This window comes from Papaver somniferum, chromosome 7 (genome assembly GCF_003573695.1).
Source record: "Papaver somniferum cultivar HN1 chromosome 7, ASM357369v1, whole genome shotgun sequence".
Taxonomy (NCBI): Eukaryota; Viridiplantae; Streptophyta; class Magnoliopsida; order Ranunculales; family Papaveraceae; genus Papaver; species Papaver somniferum.
In genome coordinates, this window is record NC_039364.1 from 21,254,651 (window position 1) to 21,277,430 (window position 22,780).

Consider the following 22,780-nt stretch of genomic DNA (forward strand, 5'->3'; position numbering starts at 1 on the left):
TTCTATTGATGCATAGTAAGGCTGATTCCTATGTATATGGCAAACCAAAGAGTTTGTCATTTTTGCACCCACTATGGAGCTGGCAAACTGGCCTGGCTAAATGGAAAATTTGCCACTTAGCCAGGCCAGGTCAAGTCTACACCGCTAGGTCTTTACTCTACCATTTTAACTCACACCTTCTTCCTATTATCTTAGATTTTCCAATGGCTCAAAACATGTCTATCGCTCAATTCATAGAAGAGCAACATGCGGCTGAAAATCAAAGAGTTGCACTTCGAGCTAGTGTGCAAAATGAATTAAGAAGAGAAAATAGTTGGAGAGTTGCACAACAGCGCAATTTTAGCACGTCAGAAGATGAATGCATCTGCAGGAATTATGTTTTCTACACTAATCATCCAATCGTTGATGGCTCATTACGGCTTATTCCGTTTTGGGAACGCGTTATAATGAAATTTGAAGAAGAAAGAACGAACCTCAACAACCGAAATTCGATGGTGTTGGGTGCTCAGTTTTCCATAATTTCCAAGAATGTTAACAAGTATATTGGTATGATAAGGGAAGAGGCTCGAAACATGAGAAGTGGTGAAACCCTGCTGGATATTGATCAAAGATGTCGTGCAAAGTGGCTGTGTGACAACAGAGAGAAGTTTCGATATGCAAGTTGTTATGAAATCTTAAAATTCTTTCCCCAATTTAATCTAGCTTATCAATTCTAAGTTCTTAATTTTAACTTATGTAGAAAACTTTAAATGAAGATTATTATTTATCAAACAAAAGTGCAATTACATTAACGATTTAAACAAACCACGAAATAACAACTAACAAAAAAAACTAACAAAACTCTCATACTAACGATTACCATCAAATACATAATTCCCTAAGACTGTTGGATCTTGTGAAAACTCATAATTTGGACTCTGAGATGGTGGTTGAGTAGCATCAGGTGAGTCATAACCTTGAAATGGTACCGAAGCCATTAGAGGTGCTTGAAATCGGTGATATGCTGAACTTATTCGGGTATAAATTACGGATTGCCTAAATGCATCCAAATTGACGTGTCCACCAGCAGGTGTAAGCATAGGACCTTGGGGAATGAAACTAAGAGGAGACTAGAAATCCGTCTCCAAGTTTTTTGTTGTGGGTGGTATATGAGTCTCCTCCACCATACTCTCTTCCATTATAGCTGGAGTGCGTTGACGACTTCTACGACTTCCACCGGGCATTTGAGAGCTTGATGCTAACGGAGTCTCGGGAAATTCATAACTCATACTCTCCCTCAAAGCTTGCATCTGTCTCAAGTGAAAATTCTGGAATTGATTGATAAAAAGATCATAATTGTTACACCGATCCTGAAACTCTTTTGGTGATGCCACCACACCATAGTATGGATAGCTTTGCTGCAAACCTTCACTAGAAGTGGAACTGTAACAACATCTCAAATTTGTGATAAAGTCCTGATTTCCCAAGGTATTGGAGGCATTTTTGACGGCCCCATTTACGTACTAGGGTACGTATATGGGTCGCCCGTCGGTGGTGGGGGTTGGGATGGAAGATCTGTAAGTGGAAAATTTCCTATTGCTGGGAAGTCAACACTACCTAAGTTTTGTGGTTGAGTAGCAATATTTAGCTTACATACCTTCGGAAACCAACTGAAATAATCATACTCATTTTTTGGTTGTTGGATCAAATCATCAGCTTCTTCCCAAGGTTGTCCATTGTTTATCAACTTTATCCAATCATCATGTGAAACTAGTGAAGTTGGAAACGAGTTGATTGCTTTTACCTTTCTTCCTTGTAGCCGAAACAAATGTCTTTCTCCGTAGTACCAAATACCCTGACCAATAAATGGATTGTAAAACACAAGTCGCTTAAGGCTCAACTGTAACATGTTTTTTGACGTTGGTTCACGGAACTCATTAATTACTGAATACGGCATTGGCGTAATGTTGACACTAGTTCTGCAAAGTTGTTGCATCCTTTGTAGCATCGACATTTTGACCATCATTAATCTGACCAACCCAATTCTCAGCTTTGTACTTGTACACGACTGGAAAAATTAATCGTTTATCGTGAAGATCAGGTTCGGCGACAGTAAAATAAGTATACCACCAATACTGAAAAATAACATTGACGAAAATTGATGTGTTAGTACATTCACCACTAGTTTGGCAACTCGGTAATAAATCTTATAAATTGTTCTTACCTCCATTACGACCCAAAATCCATTAAGCTATCTGTCTTCTTACTTGAGCAATCACTGAGACACATGTATAGCTCAGCTAAAATTGCAGAACCCCAATCATAATTTGGTGCTTTAGTCATATTTTCAAAAGATTTCAGAAAACCAATTAATGACACTGAGCTACCATTGGGGAAAAAAACTTGACCTAACATCCATAATACAAAAATACGTTCAAGCTCGGGATAATCTTCGTATATGTTTATCCCCCTGGCATGGTAACGGGTCAAAAAAGCCTTCAACCCAGACACTTTTAATCCAAATGAGTGTATCTGTCTTGATTCTGGTTTTCCTTCAGTATCAGTCGCGTACAAGGGGAGTAATTGTTTCCATCTTCCTTGTGATATCCACTTTAATTGGTTAAATTGTATTGTGTCACCCTCACTTTTAATTCCAGTCAACATATACAAATCTAGCGGTGTGAACCCTAAAAACAACATGGTCATAAAATTAAAGTTTGTATGTGGTACTAAAATTTATATAAAACAAAAAAATTGAATCTCTAAAAATTAAAATGAGTGTTTTTGAACTAAAAATTAAACTATTGAATGGAAAAATAAAACTTACCACACTCGAAATCCTTGAAAAAAAACGTATTTGAAGTGTTCCGCCAACGTTCACAAAGAACTCGCACAATTTGAGTCTGGTGGTTTTTGCCTTTCATGAAATATAAATGTTGTCAAGGATATCTTCTCAAGGATTCTTGAACAGGTTGGGGAAGTAACTCAAAAACTTCGGTTAGCTCAGACCACCCACCTCTTACTTTGGGTAAACGAACTCGCTCGGGATGGTTACATAAATGCGAAGATGTTACACCGGCTCCAACCAGTTGCCTAACATTAGCGAACTCTTGCTCTTTATCCTGAATTCATACAACATCACTATCTGCAACAGCTTTTCCTTTTTCTTTCCTGTTTCTTTTCCTTTGTCTATTTGTTTTGGTACTACTCATTTTTAAAAGAAATCGCTTTGGTCTGCTCTCTAGGGGAGAAAGAAGGAAAAAAATTTGTAAATGAAAAACTGAATGGAAAGGTGGTATTTATAGCCGGTGGAGCACAGACCGTGAACGGTGGAGACTACACCGCTGACGGTGTAAAAAACACCGAACGGTGTAGTCTCGGCCGCTCAGTGGAGACTCGACCGTTTAACTTATTTCCCATAGTGACTCAGCCAGCTGGCATGGCAAATAGAGGGTTTAGCTATCCCCACAGGAACCGGCCTAAGTGATGAATTAGTAATGAATTGACATTTGACACAAATGAATCTTGTGTGATTATATTCAGTGCCATTTACAATAAGTAACCAGCACCGACTAAGCTGTATAATGACCCTCCACTGACCACTACCTTGTACCAGTTACCGCTACATAAAATTGGTTAAAAAGACCAAAATCAACAATTCCTGGATGAAATGGATAATTAGATTTTGATACTGTTTAAATGGATAAAAATGTAAAATTAGGCAGGATGTAACCAGTTTCATCGTGCCCATTTTCAAATATCTTTTCTTATTTTTAATTTACACAGGATGTATCTAGTTTCATCCTTGCTATTTTTTAAATTTAAGCTACGATGAAACTGGTTTCATCCTTACTATTTTTTTTTTGGCCATTTCACCCAAACTATGTTTTACTCGTCCATTTGAACCGTGATTTAAAAATATTTGGACAGATGACCCATTTTCCGTTACCGCTATTTGTCAAAAAGTGGCACTATGTCATGGGCCCCAAATTCAGGCCAACCACCTACTAGGAGCCACTTGTTAGTGGAAGCCAGTCAAAATTGGCTAATAATGGAGAGTGCACTTTGTACGATGCAGACACTCACGAACTGAAAGTTGATTTAAAGATAGAAGGTCGGGAAAAAATTGAGCAGAGAGAAAATGGTCAAGAGAAATAAGAGTTCATCTGTGATCATCACACTCCTAACCACACTGTTAATACTGCTAGTACTGCAGCAAATGCTCATTGATACCAGTAATGCTGAATTTATAAATAGTTCGAGAAATAATTGCAGTGATTCTTCATCTTCTATAGGGGAGTGTAACGAAGAGGAGGAGATGCTAATGGATTCAGAAGTAAGTAGAAGATTTCTTGCTGAAGTTACTGGCATTTCATATAAGGCTATTCGGAAGGGGGATGCACCGACTTGTGGCTCCGGCGAACATACACCCTACAACGGAAAGTGCAGCACCCCTATAGCAGCAAACAAGAGACATAACCGTGGCTGCTCCCCAGTATACCAGTGTAGATCAGGATCGCAATAATCATAGCTAGGGAGTAATATGTACATCCCTCACCGGGAATTTCGTCCCGTCTAGCTATAAGTAATCTTCATCCATGATCACTTTCTTCGTGTCAAGATTTAATTTAGTTTACTTTATATTCAAGTCAGACTTCTATCATTTGTTGGACCAGCACCAGCTGCAGTTATTAACTGGGATTATGGGAAACGCGTACCATAAAATTGCGTTGTGCCGATCAGCCTAACTTAGTTCTCAACCACGAAATAAAAATCCAACGTCACGTCTGGAAAAAATTCACCATTCGAGCATTTTTACTACTTTTTGACTTGAAGAATTGAATTAAAAAAAAAAAAAAAAAAATTGAAGAAACGAAAAGGCGACTTCTCCGACTAGTTTCTATTTTCTAATACAGAATAGAGGGTTTCTCCCCTAAACTAGGTAGATGGTCCTTAACAAGGCTGTCCTGGCTAGTATCCAAACATTTCAAATGGGATGTTTTATATTAAAGGGACTTTTGGTGGAAAGATGACTCAAATGCCAAAGGATTCTATCTTTAAGGCCCGGACAAAACTGTGTAGACTTTACAAGATTGACTCTATTAATATTGTACCTAATACTGCTATCTATTCAAGTTACCTTAAGAAAAAAAATGAACCTAAGGCGATCGATATGTTCTTATTGGGCCGAGCGAGCGGAGTGAGGAAGAATTTTTATATGATCAATCTTTTGTAAAATCTAAGAACCCTGATTTTGGGCATAACATATCTAAAAATTCGTGCCTTGCAATTTTATAAATTTTATCTCGTTGGAAAGATTACAAAAAACTCTACGCAACAAGTACAAACAATAATATTAAATTTAGAATGTTTACGAAAAATCCGGAGGTATTTATCATTTTAGGCACAATTTTAGAAAATAAAATGAATATCCATTATAAAAACCACCACAAAGGATACATAATACATTATGTAGCAAAATTTTGGTTTATGCATCAACTAATTTTCCGTTGCAACTAATAAAACGATGTACTCCCTCCATTTTAAGAAAAATGATACTTTCATTTTAAGCATAACTCTCGAAAATTCAAACCACCACAAAGGATGCATAACACATTATGCAACCATATTTTGGTTTATGGATCGACTAATTTTCTGTTTCAGAAAAAGTTATACTTTCACATTCCGTTTCAGGAAAAATGATACTTTCAATCCGCTTCGGAAAAAATGATACTTTCGCTCTGTTTCGGAAAAAGTGACACTTTCGTTCTGAATCGGGACGAAAGTAGTCGCTGATAAATCCCATCTTCAGATTCTTCTTCGGTCAGCCCTCCCGCCGTGACAACGATCATACTAGTATATACACCCTTTTCCCACTAAATAAGATAAATCTTTTTACAAATTTCTTTACTGATTGGATGTGTAATAAGTGGCATGTTGGTAAACTTGATTCATGCATCAAGGATGATAAGTGAATTGACACAAATCAAATTGTGCGTCTGGCACTTAAAGGGATAATGTGATTCTGGTCCTTAAGTAACCAGAACCCACCAAGTAGTACGACCACACTTGCTAAAAAGTGGCATTGTTTGATGGGCCCGAAGTAGGTAACTGTTAGCGGAAGTCCAGACAACTTGGCCAATAATGGAGACTTTGTAGGACGCAGACTGAATGTTGATTTAAAGATGGAACTTGGAAGGAACAGAGAAATATAGAGAGAAGATGGTTAAGACATCATCTGTGATCATCACACTGTTAATGCTAGTACTACTACATCAAGTGCTTATTGGTACTAGTAATGCTGTATTTCCAAGCAATTCGAGAAATAATTGGAGTGATTCTTCGTTTTTAATAGCGGATTATAACGAAGAGGAGGAGATGCTAATGGATTCTGAAATAAGTAGAAGATTTCTTGCCGGAGCTGGTAAACACATTTCATACGACGCCATTGAGAAAGATGCAGCTTGTGGCGGCGGCGGCCGAGGTAAACCCTATGCAGGCAAGTGCCCCGACCCTAAGAAGGCAAACGATAACACTGGGCGTCCCTGCTTAAAAATTTACCATTGTAGATCAGGATCACAATAGCAGCTAGGGAGTATAATATGTGCACCCATCACCCGTCTGGCTGTGTATTTATCCTCATCTATGATCTCTTTCTTCATATCAAGATGTAATTACTAGCTATATATTCAATTTAGACTACTGTATGTCAAGAGCCTTGCTCATGATGTTATTATAAATGTTTAATCCAAATAAAAAATAATTCAAAGATTTAGTAGAAAGAGTTTGAGTTTCAGCCACTCTATTCAAGCATTTTTACTACTTTTTGACTTGGAGAAACGAAAGAGCTTCTCTAACTAGTTTCCGAACGCCCTCTTTGTAACCAATTTCTAGCACTGTAGTTTGAAGTATTGGCCAGCATTGGAATAAGCTCGGCATTTGGACAAGTACCCTCCACAGTCGGCTCATGATAATCCCCATTATCGCCTAGTCAAACATTTAACCCCGCGTAAAACAAATCACAACCTTACACGTATGACCTCGGTTTTCTAAGATTAATTAGAGAGAGAGAGCAGAGTGAAAAAAAAAACGAAACGCGTTGGGGTTGTTGGTGATTGGTGTTTCAGAGTTCTCTTTATTATTCTTGTGTGCTTAATTTATTGGTTTAGTTAAGAATTCGATTACTAGTTGCTAAAATTGGAGTTTGTGGTTTGAAAATTTTGATTTTATGGAGAAATTTATGATAATTAGATTCGTCTTTTCGAGTTTCGACTTTGGCTTTGTTCGTAGTTTTGTACTTTGATTAGGGGAATTGTTTGTTCTAGTTGTGTAGTTGAATTTGTTGATATACTATGTGGATAGGGATTCAGAAGCATTTACTTAAGAACATTCACAGAAGGAAACCTATCCATAGTCACACACAACCTCAAGGTTCATCAGGGGATAATGAAAGAGCGGTATTTGAAGAAGAGATCGAGAGGCTGACACAAGAGAAATCTGTCCTTCAGACCAAGATTTGGAGGTATAAACAGCAGAAATCAGGAGTGTCTCTTCAACTGGAGGACACAGAAAAAAGAGTTCAAGAAATGGAGCAGAAGCAGCTTAGGATGATGGCCTTTGTGGAAAAGGCAGCTAAGAACCCTTCTTTTGTGGAACACCTCATTAGAACGACTGAATCTCATTTAGATTTATCAGCAGTTAATAAGAAAAGGCGGTTGCCCAGGGTTAATAATGCTCCAGAAATTGTGTTAGTGGATGACAATAGTTGTAATTACAGGGCAGATGCAGGCCGTGTTTTCAACCAAGATTTCTCTAATAGGTTGAGGCTTGAGTTATCCCCAGCTGTATCAGACTGTAATATGGTTTCTATGAGTGGGCAAGGATCGTGCGAAGATGTTGGTAGCTCACTAAAGAAAACATCTGATGAAGATACAAATCATGCAAACATGAGAACCCAAGGTCTTTCATTCGAGTCAGAGATGATAGAGCCATTAGATGTGGGAGGTATGTCATTTACTTTGAGAAGGGTTGATTCATTGTCAAGAGCACTGAGAGTAAATGATTTGCCTTCTACCGAAGATGGTGATTCCTGCCATTTAAATCTAACACTTGCCTCATCCTCGTTGCAACTCAACAATGATAAATCGGGTCGATTTCCTCAGTTCGGCCAAGAAGTTGTTACTTCCTCTGAGTTGAGATCTGGCGAGAGTGTAAAAGAGACTACGGAACTTAGGGTTTCTGTACAGAACAGAAAACCAGCTAATAATCATGGGTCTGGAGCTGTACAGGGCCGAGTTAATGATGTTTTCTGGGAACAGTTTCTAACTGAAAGACCCGGTTCATCAGATACTGAGGAAGCAAGCTCTAGTTTTAGAGAGAACCCATATGACGAACAAGAAGAGAGAAATATCGGGGATGGAAGATCGTTGAGAAACAAGAAAGACTCAGAGCAGCTCACCCTGTAAGAACTTTTGGAGAGTTCTTCCCTACCAAGCTATGTATTGTCAATTTGTTTATGTTTTCTCTACGTCATAGTTATAATATAGACATGTGGTTAGTCTGTGAATAGATATACATGTCATTGTATTCTTCACCTTGTTTTCGAAACTAATAAAGCTTACACATCTAGGTTTGTTTGAAACTTGATACCTTGACTGAAACATATTTAGTATTCTAGCTCGTCTCCCTTTTTCAATTCACCTTTTAATTTTACTCATGTGAGAGGAGTCGAGGAGAATACTAGTGATCTTACCTAGTAGAATGGTAAAGTTGTCGGGTAGTAATATCCTAGACCATAACCAAATTTACCAACTCATTGCTTACATGGTGTGCAGTGGTATTATCTTGATCACAGTCTTTTGTTCAGCTATCTAGGACTAACCAGTAGTAGAGCTTTCATTAACTTGCAGTTCATGTTTATGAATCTGGCGAGCCTTTTTGTGAGTGTAATGCAGGAAAAACTAGTTCGGCTAAAATGTAGATTTCTTTTTCGCATTATACATTTTGATCAGTTATGCTCGATATTATATCTCATGCTCTTCCTCCCAAGCCTGCAGTTTTTTATCCTACAAGGCACACATGGATTTGGTCTATGTCTTTGTTTTTAGAAATTTAATTTAAAGTGACTAATCAGAATACATGTTATCATAGTTACGTATGAAACAGATGACAACCATTTCTTTATTTCTCACTAGTATAGTAATACACAGTGAAGTAAGTTAACATCTATAATGATCACGATAGCATCACATACATAACTTTCTTTCAGTTTCCTCTTCCATAACCTGAACCTGAACCATATCCTACACCGATACCAGAACCAGAAGCGGAAACAGATCCCGACCTAGATTCAGAATGAGAAATAGAACCAACAATAGGCAAAGTCACAGACCCAGATGTTGATCCAGAGCCTGAAACTGAAACACCATCATCTCCAACCCCAAGACCCAAACCCAAACCCTGTCCAAGACCCAAACCTAAAGTCTTTCTCTCAATCCTACTTTCTACCACAAAAGTAAAGAAAATCAGAAGAGAAATAGTAGCTAGGAGTGACTTGCTTACAGCCATGTCTCTGTTAAGAAAAAAGAACTCTTTTTTACTTGAATCTAGTTAGAGTTTCTAAATTGGAATACTTTCAAGAGAGCTTGTGTGTTTGGTAATGAGGGAAATAACAGTGAATGCAGTCACCCTTTTATAGTTGTCTTAAGGAATATAGCATGCATAGGTAGCTACTTTGCCACCTTAGAGTTGCATATGGTTCAGTAGTGTACCAACTACATGTGGAAAATTCCAAATGTCATTTCTTTTGCATATCATGATTTATCTCTATGGTAAGTGGAGTTGCAATCAGTTGCACTAAAGTTTGTATTGCTTTTGACATATGATCAACATGAACATGGAAAAAAGAAATGAAATTTGGTATACGTTATGTTCGTGATGGAATCTCCACTAAAGGTAAGATAAGGAAGTACTCAATTTCATTATCTATGAGTCAGTAAATCACAAAGGTATGTAGCTGTCCAGTATGATTCTGTAATTGCTTTTTTTTGGGCTTACATTTGAAGATTAAAGCCAAAGTGGCAGATTCTAGAACAAGAATTTAGTGGTACATGCAATCATAGGTCAGACCACTGACATTTTTTGATTTTATTACATTTGTCTGGACAAAATTGTGTTTTGCTGATTGTGGCTGAGAATGTAGTTTCACTCCACTACAGTCTCAGTTGTGGGTAGGATTTGAGTTGGGTTTTGAGGCCATGACAGTTTTCCTTCAGTTTCCTTTAACATGCGCAGGAATAAGCATATTTAATGAGGGAGAAGTCAAATGCCCTTTTAACATGCGGAGAAACTCAGCATCTTTGAACGCGTGGGAGTAAAGAATTCACCTTGCATTACGTATACAGATGGAAAGTCATTGATGAAATACAATATTCCCGGTGCCCCTGAATCCCAGATGTTGGCTTACCATATCAACATACAGCATCTTCAATTTTCACTATGACGTGTCCTGAACATAAATAGTTGGTGATGGGGTGATGCAAATACATGTAGGGTAACCCAGAAATTGTCTATGGCCACCTGATATTCTCTAAACAGCTTTACCTGTAAAAAGAGTAAAGGGCGTATATATTGCCGCAGCAGCTAGCCAGCAGAACTTGTGAAGCATGTTTGATGAAATTAGCCGTTAATGTTCAAACAGTTTTGTGGTTGATGAAAAAAAAAATTCAGGTTCCAACTTCCATGGTAGTTTAGTATGATCCAATTGGACGTTAAAACCAAATTGATCCGTATGACCTCAATCTTTAGATATCGATTTATTTTTTATTTTAATTGCACACCGAGAGAAACAAACTTGATTGTAATAATCTAGTTAGTCGTCGCTGCATTTCTTAAATCAATCCGGTAAAGGCCTAATATTTAATGTCAGCTTCGTCAGCCATGAATGTAGACTTGTCACACCATCTTACATTACACAATGGCATGTAAAATTAGCTCCGATTCTGGGACTTTCAGAGTAGCTTCAGAATATACGATTCAAAACGATTATGAAACGCTTAGGTGTATAAAATCCACAAAGATCCAAATATTCATTTATTTTCAATCAGTATGAAACAAGTATTACAAACCAAACTCTTACAAAATGAACTTCAAAGTAAAAAACACAATACATTACATTAACTGGTAGAAGCTGCATTCAGATATGCTACCCTTAATTTCTTTATTTAGGTACATGATGATTTATTTAGATATCACTAATTAAACTCCTAAGTAGTTTTTTAAACTGTATTTAGTATCAATTCACTTTCCATGACCACTACCGTATCCTGAACCCTCCCCATAGCCCTCTCCATATCCTGATCCAGAACCGGAACCACGACCTCCACCTCCACCCGAACCACCACCTGATCCGGATCCTGCACCATAACCTTCACCATGTCCACGGCCAGAACCCGATCCACCACCAGAACCTCCACCACCACCTCCACCCCCTCCTGAGCCTGAACCAGCACTAGAACCCGCATACGAACCTGCTCCTGATCCTGCACCAGAACCAGCGGAGGAACCCGCTCCTGATCCTGCACCAAAACCAGATCCAGACCCGGATCCAGAACCAGAGCCGGAACCAGAACCACCTCCACCTAATCCTATACCAGTACCTACTCCAATTCCAAGTCCTAAACCACCTCCCAAATCCAAACCCAGGTCTTTCCTGGCTATTCGGCTTTGGGCTGTATTAATAGTGAAAGTAGTAACAATGAACAAGCCAAGAACAATAGCTAAAGATGAAGAGCACCGAGCCATAATGCTTAACACTGTTCGTAATTCAAGTTTTTAGGTTTTATGAGGAATACTAAAAATGTGTATGTATATCCAAACTAAGGTTATTATGTTTAACAAACAAGAGAGAAAGAGATGATGATGAAATGGAGATTGAAGCTTGAGAGAGAGGAGAATATGCATGCATGGTGTTTGGCCTAGTGACCTATTTATAGTCGTAATCGTAATGCACTTTAAAGTATAGTACAGATAGATATATGTCATTAACTAACTAGTGGGAATGTTCGACCCTTGTGTGGGTTATTGCTTATCATATACATCAGAAAAGTAATGACCAGATATCTAGTGCCTTGGTTGATTGCCTGCTTTTTTTAGGGTTTACACATGACATGAAGAATAAAGGATAAGTATATTGTCTGATTCAACAAGAATTTTGTGGTGCAATCATCAGTCAGACCATTAACATTTCCGCTCCTGGTCTTGGTATACTTGAGAAAAAGGTAAAATTACTAAAGCTATGCCAAATTTGGCGTCTGTTAAAATGACAGGACGTACTTTAGAACTACGCATAATTACAGACTCACATTTAAACTAGGCGAACCAGGAGACGTAACGTATTATGAAATAAAGCGGTAAGTGGAGTTTCAACCAATTGCACTCACGTTTGGTTTGATATATGATTAGTATGAACATGGAAAAAGAAGAGGAAATTTCTTTTATATGGTAAATGTTATGTTCATGATGGAATCTCCACTAAAGATTGAGATGAGGAAGTACTCAATTTCATTACCTATGAGTCACCAAATCACAAAAGTACGTAGCCGTCCAGTATGATTCTTTCATTGCTGTGTTTACATTTGTCTGCTCAAAACTTCGTTCTGCGGCTTGTGGCTGAGAATTTAGTTTGACTCCACCAAGTTGTGGGTAGGATTTTCATTAATTTTACTTGTAGGGTACTCCAGATACCCAGATGGCAGGTTTACCTGTAAATGGTAACAAAGGTAGTATATATTGCCAGCAGAAGAAATTTAAGCTCGTTTGATCAAAAGATTGTGGTTCCAACCATTCCAATTTCCAAGTATGTTTAGCATCTGATGCAGTTAGAACTTGAATCCAAATTCGCCGCCATAACCAGAATGTAATCTCTAGATATCGATTTAATTTTAATTGCGCTTGGCCAGGAGAAATGAACTTGATTGTAACGATCTAGTTAGGCGTCATTGTCGTGACTGCATTTGCTAAACCAGTCCAGTATAGGCCTAAAATCTAATGACAGCTTCGGTCGGACATGAATGTAGACTTGTCTCACCGTCGTGCATTACATATATATAGTGGCATGTAAATTTACATATATATAGTGGCATATATATATCCGGTTGTGGGATTTTCAGAGTAGCGACTGATTAAACGATTTAAGTTGATTAGGGGGAATGCTTAGGTATATATAATCCAATAAAATTTAAATATTCATTAATTTTCTAATATGAAATCAAGTATTACAAACCAAACTCTTACAAAATGAACTTCAAAGTTAAAGCGAAACACATTACATTAACTTTAACCATGCTATATGCATTAACTATTACAAGCTGCATCCAAACATCTCAACGGTGATATTTTTCATTTATAGGTACATATAAATTAATCATCATATTATTTAATGATTTATTCAGATATTAGAAACTAAACTCATAATGCATTTCTATATGGTGTCAATTCACTTGCCATGACCACCACCATATCCTGAACCTCCCCCATAACCTTCTCCATATCCCGATCCCTCACCTTCCCCTCCTCCACCACCACCTCCACCACCACCTCCTCCTCCTCCTCGACCTGATCCGTATCCCTCTCCATAACCTCCACCGTATCCTGAGCCTGAACCACGCCCACCACGGGACCCCGATCCATCGCCAGATCCTCCACCACCACCACCACCTCCACCACCACCTGAGCCTGAACCAGCACTAGAACCCGCATACGAACCTGCTCCTGATCCGGCACCAGAACCAGCTCCGGAGCCAGCGGAGGATCCCGCTCCTGATCCTGCACCAGAACCAGATCCAGACCCGGATCCAGAACCAGAGCCGGAACCAGAACCACCTCCACCTAATCCTATACCAGCACCTATTCCAATTCCAAGTCCTAAACCACCTCCCAAATCCAAACCCAGGTCTTTCCTGGCTATTCGGCTTTGGGCTGTATTAATAGTGAAAGTAGTTACAATGAACAAACCAAGAACAATAGCTAAAGATGAAGAGTATCGAGCCATAATGCTTAAACTTTGTTTGTGATTCAAGTTTTAATGGTAGTTGGTAATGTATATGCAAACTGGGGTTTTTATGTTCACCGGGAGCGATGATGACGAAACGAGGTATTTGATGAGTGAAACTGAGAGATTTGAGAATATGCATGCATGGTCTGTGGTCTAGTGATCTATTTATAGTCGTGCTTTTGTAAGATGTGTGTAGTAGTATAGTAAAGTTAAATGCATGTAATTAACTAGTGGGAATATTTAACCGTTATATTGCTTATTACATCATAAAAGCATTAATCCAAAAATCTAGTGCATGCTTGGTTGCCTGGTTTTTTTAGGGTTTACAATAAAGGATAAAGATAGTGTCTCATTCAACAAGGATCGATTTTGTGGTCAGACCACTACTGATAATCAAGATTGTGGCTGAGGATGAACCAGGTGTAAGTTTCTCAATACAAATGCTTAATTCTAAAGGAAGTTATTATCATTATAAGAGAGTGGTGTCAAAGTGTTCTACTCTTCTTTTTCCATGATTGGATTTCACCTAACTTTAGGATTCCATTTTAAAGCAGGCATCTTATAAACAACTTCATCTTCCGCTACTTTGTAACACCGACCATATTTGTGGTAACTCCTACAACGTCGACGAACCCTTCATAAAGTTGGTTCGAAGTAAATGCTGATTCTCCTTGAGAGATCCATGCATCATCAATGGACTGCACTCTTGTTAAGACCACAAGTTTAAGCGTGCATTGCCGCAGGTTGCAGAATGTAGAGCCTCTTCCACTAAATTATATTTATGTTGCAGTCATGATCATGCCTTGTATCCATGGCCTAAATCATTTTCAAGTGGGGAGAAAATGCATAAAATCCTACCTTGAGCTTCACTTGATAGAACCTAAGGAAAATAAAACCATAAGTTTGTTTAAGTGTTAAGTTTTAAATGTGGACCAAAACGGCAAGGTGAAGGCAAAAGGTTGGGACCAGGCAAGCACCTTTGTTGCAGATAAGGAAAATGATATTCTTCTCCTTTTATCAGTTTACCGACTATTCGTGTGTGGATCTGGCGCCTGGACAGTTTGTTCAAGGTCCCAGGGTATCATTTGCTGATACAGACCCTGATCATAACTTAAAGAAAAAGAAAAACCTAATGGTCTTTCTTTCTTTCTTTTTTCTTTTCACTCCATCTCAAATCGGTGTAGTGCTGGTAATCAGCTGAGTCCAACTGCTGACACAATTTTCTTCTATCCCTACTTCACAGATTACATTCCTATAAAAACTCATTTTGCATGGGCCTGAAAGAGCTCCACATTACATGTAGGTCTCATTTTGTTTTTGTAAAAAAAAATCAATTTCAGCTCATAATCAATATTTATACATAGTGTCTAACAGTAAGCATTGTGCCATCCAAATCAGTTGACTCTGAGGCAGAGCTACAATAACTAAGCAATGAGATGTTGCTCTCTTGTTGTTGGAAAATAAAATTTAGCTTTACAGGCCCATTTATGTAACTGGCAATGATCAGTGTTTGAGCGTTTGAGATCCTGGAGTGGGGGTAGTGGCAAGACGGGGCCGTGTTTGTGGCAATAGCGTATGCCGATGGGGAGTTTAAGTGTTAATTAGAGGTGGGCGTAAAAGTTTAGTTTTTGGCTTGGGCTTAATATTCAGAGGATTTTTGGATCGTGTCATCGTTCGTGTCTTTAATGATGAGTCATTTTTGTGCTCGGTAATTTGGAGAGAAAGGAAAAGAAACTGGAACCAGTTGGTGATCGCAGCTAAATGCACACTTTTTAATTAGGTTAGACATACTAACATCCCCGACCGCCATGCTTTGTACTAATTTGCTTTTGATAGTTCTCACTTTCCGTGATTATTTTTTTATCATTATTGAATTTTATCCTTGCTGTTTCTCGTTCAGTGCCTGCGAATCTTCTTGATTCTTGATATTCTTTCGGGTATCTAAACTACAATGGTAAAAACCGAAGACCATCGTTCTTGCAAGATATTCGAGATATGGATGTTGGGCTCTTGAAATTCTTGAATATATCTTACGGGCTGTTGGGTTCTTAAGATTCATTCTTGAATTTTAGTACTATTTTTGGAAACTAAATACATAGAAAATAATTAAATATTTTTTTATTATTAAAAATTTCCTTTTATTAATCGCATGCTCCTAAAATTAAGGAATTTTTGGACTCTTGATCAAGAATGCTCAATATATAAATTGAATGGCAGCCATATATAGACTTTATGAATTCCCCTTTTAATCATCTACGTATCCATAGTTATAATATTTTCTCCTTTTACAGTTTTACTTCTCTGAGTTGGTGTAATCTTAATCTTTTTCGTTATGGAGAAGCCTAATAAAGGAAAAAAAGGAAGATAGATATAGTGCGAATGGATAACGAAGCAAATCGACAAGTCACCTTCTCGAAACGTCGAAAATGTTTGTTTAAAAAAGCAGGTGAATTATGTGTGTTATGTGGTGCAGAACTTGCAATCATAGTCTTTTCTCCTGCAAGAAAAGCATTCGTTTTTGGACATCCAGAACCAACGTACATCATCAATCGGTTTTTAACCGGTCATGAAGATTTGGATGTGGCTCGGTATTATAACGAAAGACTAGTTCCGATTCAAAGACAGTATATGGAAGTTGTTAAGCAGTTGGATGTTGAGAAGAAGAAAGGCGTTCTAATGGAGAAGTTGCAAAATCGTACCATGGGTTTTGGTGGGATGCGCCCATGGATGGTTTGAGTTTGGATGAACTGGAGCTGATGAAAAGTGCTATGGAGGATGTGCAAAGAATTCTGATTGAGAGAGTTAATGAGATGATGAGTGTGGAAGCTTCTTGTTTGTCGTCAATGTTGGTGCCATACGGAGGTGAGAATGCGATTAGTATTAATAATGCGCTCGTCAATTCTTCTGATCAAACATCGGATTTGGGTGAGGATACATTTGAGACGAGTTATTGAGATGATGAGTGATGAAGCTTCTTCTTTGTCGTCGTCGTTCATGTTGGTGCCATACAGAGGTGAGAATGCAACTAGTGTTAATGATGCATTCGTCAATTTCTCTGATCAAACATCGGCAACGGATTTGGGTGCGGATATAATTGGTTTCAGTGATGCATTATTCCTCAGTAGTTGTCAAACATCACACCCAAGTTCACCAAAATCGTATGATATATCTCAACTGTTCTCGGATTTTTAACTGAGAAATAAGATCCATTGACATAATTTTATAGTTTGCATTAATATTGATATATAAATGATACTTGATTTTTTCTTCTTTTAAGCAGTGTGATTGCAAGAATTGGACAAACATTTGAATAATAAAAAAAAGTTCAAAAAAATTAAACTAATCATGATTTAAATCATAGTTTTTTAATGGTGTAAGAAAAGTCTTCTCCTCTTCTTTAAGTGATTTACCCATATTGTGTCAAGACATGTAAAATCCTCCGGCGATTTTTCTTGTTTGATGGTGTACCTTCGGTTTCCTCCAAATTCCCAATAGAAAGAACCCATTCAAGAAATTCTTTGTATAGTAAAAATATATCTTTTTAATTATGTAAACATTTGTTATGAAATGTCTATAGTTTTTTTTTTTTTTTTTGAACAATATAAATATTTATTGTTCATCCAGATCAAAGCATATTTATAATAGAAATTATGAAACAGAATTACTGTATTCACATGAATTTTGAACTTATCACACATTTGAATTGAATTTTCTAACTATATACAGTCTGTAGAAGTGTGATTTTCGTGGCCAATTAGTTTTTACTGGAAAAGCCAAAAGCCCGAGTTTTTGAATACGAATTTCCCACTTTTGGAGCGAAGAACTTGTAGTACCAAAAATATTTGTTTGTTCGTTTATGAGCTTGTATCCAGATAATAATGTAATTGGAAATGGGATGGCGGCATATTGCTACTTGCTAGTTGGCATTATAGAGGTGTCCTAATGTTGGCATTAGAACTAGCCATGTCGAAGGTCCATCCAAATGCATGTAGCATCTTGGAGGCGCTCTTCTTGATAATACTATTGGCATTAGAACTAGCTTATTTTTTTTAAATAATGATTCTTCTTTGTCATCGTCGTCGATGTTGGTGCCATACACGGGTGAGAACGCAACTAGTGCTAATGATGCATTCGTCGCATACCAAAAAGATAAATAAAAAATGAAACAATCGTCAATTTCTCCGACCAAACATCGGTAACAGATTTGGATGCAGATATATTTGGTTTCAGTGATGCATTATTCCTCAGCAATTGTCAAACATCACACCCAAGTCCACCAATAGGCACTAATATTGATGTTTTGATGATACTTGATTTACTTTAAACAAAAGTGATTATCGGTTTTAATAGTGATTGTTGGTATTAGATAAACATTTTTTAATAGTGAGTACAATCAAAGATTTAATTCACAGTGGAAGAGCCTTTCTGCTGCTATTGATTTACCCATATTGTTCGAAAATACGTAAAATTATAACGATCTTACCTGTTTGATGGTGTACCTTCAATTTCCTCCAATTTCCCAATAGAAAATACCATTCTTTAAAGTTTATTTTGCTGATAGTCCATGTAGGACTATTAGAATAGAAAATAGGGAATTTTGATAAAGTGATCCAGTTTTGAATTAGGGTAAAAAAAAAGTGCCTCCGCTTTTTTGCACTTTTCAAAACTGCCCCGTTTTTCTCAAATAACGCTTTACATCCCGTTAAATGCAAGGTGGCAGTTATCTCACCTATTAAAAAGTCATATTTACCCCTGAACTATGTCGTGAACTATGAACCCTAACCATGAACCGTAACCCTGAACCCTAAACCCCTAAGCCTGAATTATATCGTGAACCATGAAGCATGAACCATGAACAATGAAGCCTGAACTATGAACCCTAAATCCTTAACCCTGAACCCTGAACTATATCGTGAACCATGAACTTTGAATCTTGAACCATGAACCTTAAACCCCTAACCCTGAACCCCGAACCCTAAATCCATGAACCGAGCTCGACGAACCTGAAAAAATGAAGTAGAAGATAAACGTGACAAGTAAAGGGTAAATAAGTAAAAAAATTGGATCGAAAACTAAATTAGATGGAAAAGTTAACATTGGGGGAAGTTTTGAAAAGTTGAAAAAATCGAGGACAATTTATTAAACCGAAATTGAGAGTGGGGCAGTTTATCAATATTCCCTAGAAAATATCATTTAAAAAATACTTTGTATGGTAAAAAATAATAATTGATATGTATACACATTTGTGTTGTGAAATGCTTATAATTTTTATTTCAAATATTTATTCTTTATCGGTTCACTAGATCAAAGCATATTTGTAGTAAAACTGATGAAGCGGAATTACGATACTCTTTAAAAATTCATGGTTACATGAATTTTAAATTTTTCGTACATTTTGAAAACAAACTTATTGAAATTGTTCACTGGAACAATAACATGATCAATGTCTTAGTAAAAACAATCTCTAACGAACAAATTTGGTTGTTAACAGCTTTTATGGTAATCCTTACAAACCCAATAAAATTGATTCGTGGAAATAAGATATAGGAGATCAAATAGCTCATAATAACATGGCCTGGATTATAGTTTGAGATTACAATCAAATCACAGACCAAAGAAAAAAACAAAGGGGCTTGCCCTTCAATAGTATGGAAGCTGAGCCTTTCAAGAGACTGTTGGATAGATCAGGACTCTTCGACCTAGGATTCGCAGATACTAACTTCACATGGAATAATCAAAGACAAGGTCATAGGAATATACAAGAAAGATTGGATAAAGCTTACATAAATAATGAATGGTTAACTAGAAACATGATTCTTTGTTGACGCACTTGCATCACATGGGATCTGATCACAATCCAATAAAACTTGAAGTAGCTCATACTAATTTTACAAATAATGATATTCCTTTTAAATTTTTTGATACTTGGCCTAAAGAAAAGTCTTGTATTGATCTGATACATAAAGCATGAGATATTTTCTTGACCAATGTAACTGAAACAGTGATTAATAATCTTAAAACACTAGGAGAAAATTTAACTGACTGGAAAAAGTTTGTGTTTGGAGCCCCCGATGGAAAAAAAAAACTTGAAACAGATAGAAAATTTGAATGCTAGGAATGTTAATCTGTCTTTCAAACAAGAAATATAAACAAAAAAATTTAGAATTAGAAAAACTTTATGACATTCGAGAATCAATAGCTAAGAAGTTATCTAGGATAATATAGTTTGTTTAAGAGAACGTAATATGAAATACTTCCACATTGAAACTCTAAAAGGAAGGGGGGAAATAGGATTGATTGGTGAGGTTGTATTAAAGACACCTCAAATTGCTGAGCTACTAAGAAATCACTTTGCAGATTTATTCTCAGTCTCTCCAACTTCCAGTGACCAGGAAATCCTGAATCTAATCCCCATAACTTTAAAGGATCAGGACAACATAGAACTAATTAATGTCCATACCTAGTGCAACTGAAATCTGGGAAGTAGTGAAATCTAACAAATCACCTGGACCGAATGAGTTCCCGGTCAGTTCTTTTAAGCATAACTGGGAACTAATTGGTCCACAGATTATTAATCTAATTCAAGATATTTTCAGATTTAAGAAAATAAACCCAAAACTAAATGAAACTTTCATCTTTCTTATACCTAAAACAAAACATCAAAAAAAAAAAAATGATTTCAGACCAATAGGACTAAGTGACACACCTTATAAAATTTTATCAAAATTACTGGCCAACAGACTGGAAAACATTTAGATAAGATGATATCACCATATCAATCAGCCTTCATACCTTCTAGAAAGATTGCTAATAATATAATGGTTGCGCACGAAGTAATTCATTCTTTAAAAAAGATGAAAAACAAGAATGGAGGGTTAGGGGTTAAAATTGACATGTCGAAAGCCTTCGACAGGGTCAACTGGGAGATCTTAAACCAAATAATATTAGCTTTTGGTTTTAGTACAGATTGGTGCACTCTAATAGCTCAATGCCTGTCTACTACATATATAGCAGTTTTTCTTAAGAGACAAGGAAATCCTTTATCTCCTTATATTTTCCTCATTTGCATGGAGGCTTCTCCAGATTATTTATTGCTAAGGATCAAGAAAAGAAAATAATAGGGATAAAAATAGCTAGACATACGCAATCTGTTAGTCACCTCTTTTTCGCAGACGATTTTATGTTGTTCACCAAAGCTAAGTTGCAGTAACTTTCTAAACACCATTAATCACTTTAGCCAGGCTTCGGGTCAGCTAATAAATTTTCATAAATCGGGTGTTTTTTTCAGCAAGAGAATACACTCAAGACACCAAGGAATGATGTTAAAACTCTTAAAAATCAAGAAAATAAACATTTCAAACTCTTATCTAGGTGCCCCCCCTTTTTGTAGATAGATTTAAACTAAAAACTTTGGCAACATTATTCATAAGATGGAATCTAGAGTTCAAAGTGGACCCTCTCTAAATCAACCAAGTAGGTTTGTTCTGAATAAATCAGTTCTGATTAGTCTGCCTATCTACCAAATGAGATGTTTTATCCTTCCCAAACGAATCACTAAAAGGATTAATTCAATCCAGCGTGACTTATGGCGGGGAAAAGAAAAACATGGTGGATGCTACTTGAAAGGTTTCGACTTTCTTTGCAAACCAACATCCTTAGGGGGTTTAGGCTTTAAAGAAGCAAATAAAATGAACTTGCGTATGATAGCCAAGTTATCTTGGAGGATGGCTTCTGATCCACAAGCACTTTGGGATAGTTTACTAAAACAAATACTTCAATTTTTCATAATAAAAAACACTACAATGAAAGTTGGTTTTGGAAATGCACAAAACAGGGAATAACTCTCATTCACAGATTTAGCTGTTGGGAGGTAGGGACGGAAACATGATAAATATATAAACAGATAAATGGATTCCAGGCTCAGATGAAACCCTTGAAACTATTTGTGGCTCTAAACTAAACTCGTTAACACTTGTAGCTGAGTTAATTGACTCGGATACGCAGAAGTGGAACTCGGAAAAAGTTAGAAATAAACATTTGTCAGACAAAATTTTAAAGATAAAGCTTTTTCCAGACATAAATGGAAACATGAAAAAAGATACTTTAAGGTGGCTCTTAAAAAAATCGGACAGTTTACGGTGAAATCTTTATATGCTAAATTGCAAAACAATGAGACCAATCAGATAGTGCAAACTAACCAGAATACACAATCTACTGTTGCGTTTTGGTCTTCTTTTTGGAAATTGAATGTTTCTCTGAGAATTAAGATATTCTTGTGGAAATGCATTGATAATGCACTACCTGTTAAGAAGTTACTTGGTCAATATAGAGATAACATAGATACTCATTGCATCTTTTGTAACCATCAGTGTGAATCTCTGAAACATCTCTTCTTGGAATGCCATTATGCCAAGTCAGTTTGGATGCCCCCTCAACTGGGTGGTTTAAATTTCAATATTGAAAATGCGGGGGTCTAACAACCACACCCAACAATTCGTTTGACAATCTGAGAGGACTTACTCCAATGCACTTTCTAGAGAATCCACTAGACAGTCAGACTCAATCTAGAATAAAGTATATCAAGAGTTTAATATCTCTAACTATTAATTAAATCCGCAATCAGTAAATAGAAATCTGCGAGCCCGACTGAATATAAGATGAGTAACTTGAACGGTACCAAAGACCAATGTTCAAGTGTCAATCAATGTAAATTAACAACCCAAGGTTGGATATTCTAATTGATTGATC

At 37.0% G+C, this 22,780-nt stretch overlaps 6 protein-coding genes across 6 annotated transcripts; 3 read left to right on the forward strand and 3 right to left on the reverse strand.

Annotated features, from left to right (window-relative positions):
* The first annotated feature begins 4,120 nt into the window (after window positions 1-4,120).
* Window positions 4,121-4,504, forward strand: LOC113294319. The gene has a single exon (XM_026542710.1). The coding sequence runs from the start codon at window positions 4,121-4,123 to the stop codon at window positions 4,502-4,504; it is 384 nt and encodes a 127-aa protein (XP_026398495.1).
* A 1,638-nt stretch (window positions 4,505-6,142) lies between these two features.
* LOC113300577 lies at window positions 6,143-6,761 on the forward strand. The gene has a single exon (XM_026549781.1). It carries the CDS (start codon window positions 6,202-6,204, stop codon window positions 6,562-6,564), a length of 363 nt encoding a protein of 120 aa, XP_026405566.1. The 5' UTR covers window positions 6,143-6,201; the 3' UTR covers window positions 6,565-6,761.
* A 332-nt stretch (window positions 6,762-7,093) lies between these two features.
* On the forward strand, window positions 7,094-8,625 carry LOC113296653 (heat stress transcription factor A-5-like). The gene has a single exon (XM_026544959.1). It carries the CDS (start codon window positions 7,332-7,334, stop codon window positions 8,442-8,444), a length of 1,113 nt encoding a protein of 370 aa, XP_026400744.1. The 5' UTR covers window positions 7,094-7,331; the 3' UTR covers window positions 8,445-8,625.
* A 618-nt stretch (window positions 8,626-9,243) lies between these two features.
* LOC113294320 (serglycin-like) lies at window positions 9,244-9,546 on the reverse strand. The gene has a single exon (XM_026542711.1). The coding sequence runs from the start codon at window positions 9,544-9,546 to the stop codon at window positions 9,244-9,246; it is 303 nt and encodes a 100-aa protein (XP_026398496.1).
* A 1,492-nt stretch (window positions 9,547-11,038) lies between these two features.
* On the reverse strand, window positions 11,039-11,951 carry LOC113296654 (putative glycine-rich cell wall structural protein 1). Its single transcript, XM_026544961.1, has one exon. The coding sequence runs from the start codon at window positions 11,779-11,781 to the stop codon at window positions 11,278-11,280; it is 504 nt and encodes a 167-aa protein (XP_026400746.1). The 5' UTR covers window positions 11,782-11,951; the 3' UTR covers window positions 11,039-11,277.
* Window positions 11,952-13,200: 1,249 nt separating this feature from the next.
* Window positions 13,201-14,189, reverse strand: LOC113296655 (glycine-rich cell wall structural protein 2-like). The gene has a single exon (XM_026544962.1). The coding sequence runs from the start codon at window positions 14,027-14,029 to the stop codon at window positions 13,475-13,477; it is 555 nt and encodes a 184-aa protein (XP_026400747.1). The 5' UTR covers window positions 14,030-14,189; the 3' UTR covers window positions 13,201-13,474.
* Between the last annotated feature and the right edge of the window lie 8,591 nt (window positions 14,190-22,780).